Source organism: Podarcis filfolensis (genome assembly GCF_964270895.1).
Source record: "Podarcis filfolensis genome assembly, chromosome: 14".
Lineage (NCBI taxonomy): Eukaryota > Metazoa > Chordata > Lepidosauria > Squamata > Lacertidae > Podarcis > Podarcis filfolensis.
In genome coordinates this window covers 5200186-5208801 of record NC_139616.1, presented here as the reverse complement: position 1 = coordinate 5208801, position 8616 = coordinate 5200186, and the positions used below count along the sequence as shown (strand labels likewise).

Sequence of the window (8616 nt, the reverse complement as noted above, 5' to 3'; positions counted from 1 at the left end):
GACAGAAGCAAAGTGCTGCTGTTAAGCCTGTCACTCACGTATTGCTAAACTTGAGAGGTAGCCTCCTTTGTGTCTTCTCCTCGTAGCGCTTCGACAAAAGGCTGAGAAACTCCGTCTTGAAGACTGACTCAAGGAGACTGTCATATTCTTGCTCATGAATGACGAAGAGGTCATCCTGCATCATGCTGCAGAAATAAAAGCCAGGGTCACAAGAAATTCAAAACTAGCCTCTCCTCTAACCCCCTTTCGGACAGAAATGAGCTGACAGTGTCCTCTGCTGGAGAAGTAGAAGCAGCTCACTCTCCTAGAGGAAAAGAGGTTGCCTGCTCTGTATCTTGGTTGAATGAGAGAAGCATACAAGCTGTTCTGAAGGTGAATGAATGAATTACATTCTGCCTGCTGTTCAGCTCATTCTATCAGACACAGGCGCCTGATCAATCTAAATGGGAATCAGCAGTCAGCCAGAAGGATATGAATATTTTTGTATTTCAAGAACAGGAAGTAGTGGTTTCCGGCCACGCCTACGAGTCCGTGGCGGTTGTTCTTCGTAGCCCTCTGGGGGTTGCAAAGAAATCCAGGCAAGGGACAGAGGAGATGAGGCCGAAATCCTCTCGGTGTTCCTCAGTGGGGCCTGGGGAGTTCACTGCATCCTGCAATGTCGCGCCATCCCATGTCTGCCAACCATAGCTGTCAACTTACAGATTTGAAAATAAGGGACCAGCAGCCTTGAAAATAAGGGACCAGCAGCCAAAATAAGGGACCTGCAGCCTCACCTGTTCCAGGCACTCAAGTCTTCCTGTCCTCCTGCAGTCTGGTCAAACTCATGCTGGTAGCTTCGAGAACACTATCCAACCAACTTTGTAACCAGAGGTTCAAATGAATAGAATCTGAATCACATGCACCACAAGGCCTATGCAGCCTCAACTTAAAATGGCTCCCCGACCTGGCTTTGCACTGCAAAGTTTGCAGCAGCATGTGCAACAAAATGGCGTCCAGCATTCAAAAACCCCCTCAGCTTGCATTAACTAGCTGCACACAAGGCATGCAAGCTTCACCCCCCAGTCGTTCTTAGACTCCTTATTGGGTGAGCAACACAGCCAAGCAACACAGTTGGAGCCTCCCTCCTCCCTGGCCGGCAGGGAGGGAGGAAGAGGAGCTGCTTCCTTTGAAATTTAAGGGACATCATTTAAGGGACATTTAAGGGACATCCATCCATAAGGGACAGCAGTGGGACATGGCACTGGAATAAGGGACTGTCCCTTCAAATAAGGGACACTTGACAGCTATGCTGCCAACTTGAAAGGCAGAAGGGGAGCGATCTGGGCGTGTGCCCCTGCCATGGATGGGCCTCCGTTACTGGCATGATTTGTGGAAGGTTTCTCCTCAATCTGGGTAATTGGCATTAATCAAGAGGGGCTCTTGAAGCATCATATGCTAATGGGCTGCAATCAATCAGCTGCCAAAAAACCGGGACTGGTTTTCTGAAGGTATTTGAATGATTTTCTGAAGCTTGAGAATCTTTACAAAGCCTGAAAGGAAAGGGGGAGGACAAGGAGCTTTGTGCTTTCTTATGGTTTTTTGTAATGGTCTTTCTTTCTCTTGTCCTCCCCTACAATAAAGAGACATATGTACTGTCGTACCTTGGTTTTTGAACAGCTTAGTTCTCAAATGTTTTGGCTCCCGAACGCCGCAAACCCAGAAGTGACTGTTCCGGTTTGTGAACTATTTTTGGAAGCCGAAAGTCCAGTGAGGCTTCTGCGTCTTCTGATTGGCTGCAGGAGCTTCCTGCAGCCAATCAGAAGCCACGCTTTGGTTTCCGAATGTTTTGGAAGTCAAACGGACTTCCAGAATGGATTCTGTCCAACTTACAAGGTACGACTGTAGTTGCTACTTTGTTTAATACTCCGGAAAGGGGGGGGGGGCTTTTGATTTATGCTCTACAAGGAATTTAACAAGGTTTTGCTATGTGCCCCCTTGACCGAGGCTGAATGGATTTTATTTATGAGTACCACTGGATGGGTGTGTTGTTGGAGGAATGGCCCACAGCTGGAGAGTTGTTGAAGTGAGGATGAATCTTAGAAAAGATTTTGCTGTGTATCCTGTGCTGAGAAAGAACTCCAGAGGGGAACTTAATGGTGGATATCTGGAAAGTTCACTCTGTGAGATTTTTTTATGGCTGTGGTTCGCAAGTCAGCTTGATAACAGTGAGATGGAAACATTGCAAAGAACTGAACAAGAAAAAGAACTGAACTCTTCCAACACTCCAGGTCAGGAACAAAAATGTACATAAAGAGCTACACACGTGAAATGGATTATATATTTACAAGATGAAACTGAGGTGCTGTTTTGTAAGGTGAAAAAGCGGACAGCTGGAAGAATGGTTTAATGGTTTAAGTGAAGGGTGTCAACTGGATATAAATAAGAAATGAAGCAGCTATGGGGGAAAATCTTGGACATATGATTGCAACAAGAGCGGGAAACCTGATTGTAAGAAACTGTATTAAATTAAAGTAATTTGGTTTGATTTGTAATAATTTGGGGAATTTTTTTTTAAAATGACGTAGTACTGTGATAGTTACAGGATCAGTGTTAGAACAGTGGAATTTTTGAAATGGGGAGCAGCATGTGTGCTGTCTCTGCCAACTTCCATCAGCCCCAGCCAGTCAGGGGAGGGCAGACTGTGGGAGCCCCTCCAAATGCTGTTGGGCTCCCAACACCCAGCAGTCAACATGGCCAGTTGTCAGAGAGGATGGGAGCCGTAATCTGGCAAGATCTGGAGAGACTGAGGTTCCCCAACGGTGACTGAGGGTTTGTTTCTTGACTAGATTCTGGACAACAATGTTGGATGAGGAGACTTCGGTCTGATCCTGCAAGGCACTTCTCAAATTGTTGAGCAAGAGCCGGCACTCAGGATCACCTAATGCAGATTAGTTATTAGAAGATGGTCAAAAGAGATCTCTCTCTCTATTCAGCATCCTGTTTCCCACAATAGACAACCAGGGAAGCCCACAAAGGGAAGCCCACAAACTGGGCAGGAAGATAAACTGCCATCTCCAGAATTTAGTATTCAGTGGTATACTGCTGAGCTATTATCGCTAATATCAGTGGGAAGGATCTCCTTGCTAAATCAGATCAGATCCAGTCCCAGGATCCAGCTTCCTTCCATAAGGGCCAAGCAGATACCTCCAGGAAATGGGCAAATTTAATACATGTCATGAAGCAGAAGAGGAGGAACCTGTGGTCCTCCTCCAGGCATTGCTGGACTGCACTACCCATCACCCCTGACCACTGGCCATGCTGGCTGGGGCTGATAGGAGCTGGAAGGCAGCAACACCTGGGGGGCCCCACAGGCCCTGCTCTGGGACTGCCCACTTGCTTGCTACTGCCCACTGACCCTGCCTCCCACCCAACTTAGCTCCCCTCCTCTCTCCCTTTCCCAACTGGCCTATTCCTGTGAAAAAAAGAAGAGGTGGGACTGACCTTAGCGAAACTGAGAGAATCCTTTCCACCTCGATCCGTCGCTTGAGCACCTCCTTCACCAGGCCTTTCTCTGGGCCTTGCTTCACCTTTTCACGCCCAATCAGATACACACACTTTGGGGAGAGGATGAGGTCTCGCTTGATGCCCTGGAAATAAGAGCAGACCTATGTTTACGCCCCTAAGATTTAAACAGAATTTTTTAAGATGAGGAATAAGGATTGATTTAGCTTTAGGCCCCAAGTTCCATCATCTGGAAAGAAATAAGGAGACACTTGGGTGTGATGGAACTTGCTTCCAGCAGACAGCCCAATATATTCTGATGGCCACAGGGAAAAATGGCGCAGAGACCCGGCCAGCCCAGGCAGAATTCACTGTGTAGTTCTTTTGCCCCGACCCATTCCTACCTTAAACCTCCTGTCGTATTTGGTGACAGTGTCAGCAAAATCGATCTTTTCCCGCTTTCCCACAAATTGCCGCAGCTCTGGGTGGTCCTCCATGCCTATGTAGTCACCCACAAAGTTCCTATTGATGCTGTTTTTCCTTCTCTCCTTCTTGTTCAGCAGCAGGTCAGAGGCTTTAGAACGGGGAGAGAGGAAGAAGTGTTACTTTGCAGCCCCAATTATAAAGATGAGTTTCACAGTTCTGAGAAGCAAAGAGATACCATTCCATTTACATTTTTCGGGGGGGGGGGGAGTGCATAACATAAAATTACAGTGATTACTGATTTTTTACTCCTTGCCCTCAGAGAACCTCATGTTTACTATCGGAAATAAGCTATGTCCTACACGTTCTGATTGTGGAAACAGCTGTTAAAGGCACAATACCCCTGTTTTTCACAATGCGAACCTTAAACCAATGCACAGGCTGCCACCCTGCACCTACTTAACCTGGGAGTGGGCCCCATTAAACACAAAGAGCCTAACATCTTAAGTAGACACGTATACCATTATTCTGGAAAGTTAACAATACAGTGAATTTCTACTGAGCACCTGGATATCAGTTCCTGCACAGCAGCAGACATGCCTAAGCCACTTTGCAGAGTTTTCACAATCTGCATTTGCCATTTGGTGAGGCGATTCTGTCTCTCTCTCTCACACACACTTATTCTGTAGTACTACTTGCAGAAAATAACTCTTAGGAAGCAGGAAGCAAGGAATGTGCACAAAATGGGAGGCAGAAACAGGACTCCAGGAATTCCTACTGCCTAGTGTCCAAACAACTCACTTGTCAATCATAGTGCTGACTTCACCCACTAGCTAAAAATACTGACAGGTGGGAGCAGCCAGGGGCAAAGTCATGAGTTACTGCATTATTAGCAGCTGAGACATACCTTCTTCTCTCATCTGTACATATTTCTTCCTGGCCACGTATTTCCGCCATGCCTTCTGGATGGCCCGTGCATAGCCATCGTACTTCCGCTCCCGCATCTCTTCCAGCAAAAACAGCTACAATAAAAAGAAAACCCATCAGCTCAGCAAGTGAGAGAGGAGAGGAAAGGATGAGAAGCAGAAGCCAAACAGGAACACCGCGTTGGGCAACAAATTGCTTACTTACTTTGCCAAACCTTTGTAAGGCATTCCAAGTACAGGCCATCATAAAACATCCATATGTAAATTTTAAAATATATACAAATAAACAGCATGTAAAATATATATTGACAAGGATTTTCATTGGGATTTCTTCCCGCTAAATAGAGACATTCATCACTCTAAGAGATACTATTGACAAAAACTCCGCCTCCCTTGCAGTTCCTTCCAGGTTAATGTCAGACAGATAGAATCTCATATTTTTATTGTGTCGTGATGTTAAGACTACCAAAAAACGGGGATAGCATGAGTTTGCATAGCTGGTTGTATAATGGACAGTAGAAAAGAATATGTTCTACAGTATATCTGGCACATTCAAAGAACAACTGCAATGTTTATCATTTGTGGGGAAGTTTAAATATCTGTCATTGACAAAAGCTGAGGGGATAACGTTCAGTCGGGTTAACATAAAGGCCCTGTGTTGGACTGGAATTATTAATTTTGAGATATAAGTGACCCTGTTATCTGTATTTAAACCATAGAACCTAGGGGAGCAAATCTTATTTACAGCTGACTCAATATTTTGTTTTTCAATGTCTCTTAATCTGGTTTGAATATTGTGATAAATATATTGCTCACTTGAATTTTACAAGAGTTCCAATATCCAGTTTCAATACAATGGAACTTGGTTCTCAAACTTAATCCATTCCGGGAGTCCGTTTGACTCCCGAAACTGTTTGGAAACCAAGGTGCAGCTTCTGATTGGCTGCAGGAGCTTCCTGCACTCAATCGAAAGCCGTGTCGGATGTTCGGCTTCCGAAAAATGTTCACAAACCGGAACACTTACTTCTGGGTTTCCAGCGTTCAGGAGCCAAGCCGTCCGGAAACCCAAGATACCACTGTACCAATAGATCTGATTTTGCTATGTAAGAGTTGGAACCAACTGGATTCATAAGAGTCCTTAAGTAAGTCAGAAAGCAGACTCGAAGGTTGGCAAGGAAAATGGCAACGCAACCAGTATTTTATAGTGCTGGACCACGCCCAATCGCCCAGTATTCCATCGTGTGTTTACCTAGTTCTGCACACATCGTCTCATACTTGATTGAACTTGGGAGCCCCAGGATACATCTCAAGAAACTTGAGTGTATCTTATCTAAATCACTATTATATGCTTGTATCCATATTGGGATCCCAAAAAGCAGCTGGGATGACACTTCAGCTTGATAAATCTGAATAGCAACTGATATAAATTGGTTACCTTTCTCAAAAGAAAACCAAGCTACTACTGAGGAGGTACACTTTGCCTGTTTTATAGCACTTGTGTGATGGTTTGACCAACCATCTGGAATAAAATTCTGAGATATCTGTGGATCTTTACTAGCTGGATTCCTTATCCTCTTATTTTCCATTTCTCTAATTTTCTTCTCATATTTTATTGAAAATTTATTGGTTTCACAATAGGAAATCAGGGAGAGTAAAAGACGTTCCAGACCTACCCTCGTCAGTGATAATAAGGCTGCATCATCTGCATACAGTAGCAGTGCAACTGGGTTTTGATTGATTTGGGGGGGGCATGTGATTCTATTTTTTTAATGTGCTCTGGAAGATCTGATAAAAAACAAATTAAAAGGAAAAGGGGCAAGAATACACCCATGTTTTACACCTTTCATATTAGGGATGTTGGAAGAGAGGGGACCTTTGGCATTGCGTTTGATTTGGCAGATGCTAAAAGCATATAATTTCTGTATTAGGATCAGCAAGCGTTAATCAACTCCTAACTCTACAAGCTTCCTCCACAATATCACACAATCAACTGAATCAAAGGCGCCACGAAAATCTATGAAAGCTGCATAAATTTTGGAATGATTTTGAAGTCTATATTTTTCAACCAAATGTATGAGACAATGGTCTAAGATAGAGTAGCCTTTGGAAAAACCTATTTGTTCTTTCCCTGGCAAGTTTAGATTTTTCATCCTGGTAACTAATCTAAGTAAAAGGTGCTTGCGCATCAAGGCCCCGCACCCCCTCCTTTGATGAATAAAACACGTTGTCAGAGCTGCCCAAGGTCCCAGCTCACAAAGGACCAACGCCGCTTCGTTGTTAAGTACGAAAGTCTTTATTGAAGTTCAGTTTCACTTCCAGAGCCGCAGCGTGCAGCCCTACGTCTCAAACTCTAGACCGCTGAAGCTCCGTCTGAGTCTCCTCCCCCTTGACACCAGTTTAAGACTCTAGCCTTGCTCCACCTCTTCCTCTGCTCTTTCCGCCTCTGGTTCCGCCTGTCCGTCGGGGTCTCGCCCTTTCTAGACTCTTCTGACGCTGAATCCCCTGAGCCTTCCCCCTCCCTCCGGCGGGCTTTGGGAGCTGGTTCCCAATCCGGGTCTCCTGCTGTCCCTCGCGCCTGTACATTTGAACTTGGCGCGCGCGCCCAGCCAGCAACTTTCCTCCTGACCGTTTCACTGCTGCTGTCACTGCTTCCCCCTTCGGGGAGGCTTGCTGCAACTGACCTCCCCTCCGTTCCCCCACTCTCCGATGGAGGCGTGGTCAGCCCTGACTCATCTTCTCTCCCCGCTGGAGGAGACGCTGGTCCTGACACATGTGACTCTTCCCCCCCACTACGCTCTGCTGGGGAAACTGGTCCTGATCCCCCGCTGCTGCTTTGGGGTTCCCCGCTGGCTCCTTGTTTCTGGTGCGTCCCCCCCTGGGACCCCCCTTGCCCTGACCATCGGCGCCCCCTTCTGGGAATCTTCTGATTCGCTGGAGAAGCTCATGGAATCTCTCGGGTCACTGTCATACTCCCCTACGCTGCCCTCTGATTCTTCCCCTTCGCTCTCCATTTCCTCTCTCCCCTGTGCTCCTGCTCCCGAGCCCCTGACACACGTGGACACCAGTATTTTCGGTTAATGGGTGAAAAAAGGCCACAACTTTATTGGTTACAGAATGTGAGTGGTATTGGCTTTAGGCACTGGACCCAAAATGACTATACCTGACTCAGCCCACCATGCAGGAAGTCTCACAAGGGTTAACCTCCTGTTGGGGGTTCTAGTTTGGTATGGTTATCTTTGGAATTTGGCACCATTTTCTTTTAAGTTGAAGACATAAATCGTTGAACCAGGGACCAGTTCTGTTTTTAAGTGCCGTGACTTTTGGTGGAGTGTTAAGCTCCTCAAATATTTTGAAGATTTCACTATATACTTCCAGAATGTCACTATGAGAATTGATAGAGAGAACCTGGTTTCTAAAATCAGCTGTGAGTTTTTGCCCCACTACTACACTCATTTCCTGGGACCATTTTAGTTGGGTCATTTGCTCATATTGACAAAATTTTGTGTTGTTATGGTTGGTTATTTCTAAATCAAAGTTTAAATTTATAGGCATCAACAATGGTTTATGTTGCGCGTCCCAATTCTAAAGTCCACTATCAGATTTACAGTGTCACAAGAGACACTATAATCAGTGACACTACATTGAAGGGGAAGTATGTAAATTCCCCATTTCTATCCCCATCTATTGAGCCATTCACAATTAGTAAATTAAAATTATTACACAGCTTGAGCAAGCATATACCTTCCCTGTTTATAACCTTGTCTCTAGAGAATCATTTTCACTGAAT

The 8616-nt window shown here is 45.4% G+C and overlaps 1 protein-coding gene across 2 annotated transcripts in view; it reads right to left on the bottom strand.

The window, feature by feature from the left end:
* Positions 1–8616, bottom strand: part of MYO1E (myosin IE) — a 105181-nt gene that overhangs the window by 9592 nt on the left and 86973 nt on the right. For both annotated transcript variants that reach the window (XM_083586325.1, XM_083586326.1), the window contains exons 20-23: positions 4811–4925; positions 3885–4054; positions 3481–3626; positions 39–185 (exon numbers count right to left, since the gene is read on the bottom strand). In XM_083586325.1, coding sequence (XP_083442451.1) covers positions 39–185; positions 3481–3626; positions 3885–4054; positions 4811–4925 — 578 coding nt within the window. The remainder of the gene's footprint in view (positions 1–38; positions 186–3480; positions 3627–3884; positions 4055–4810; positions 4926–8616) is intronic.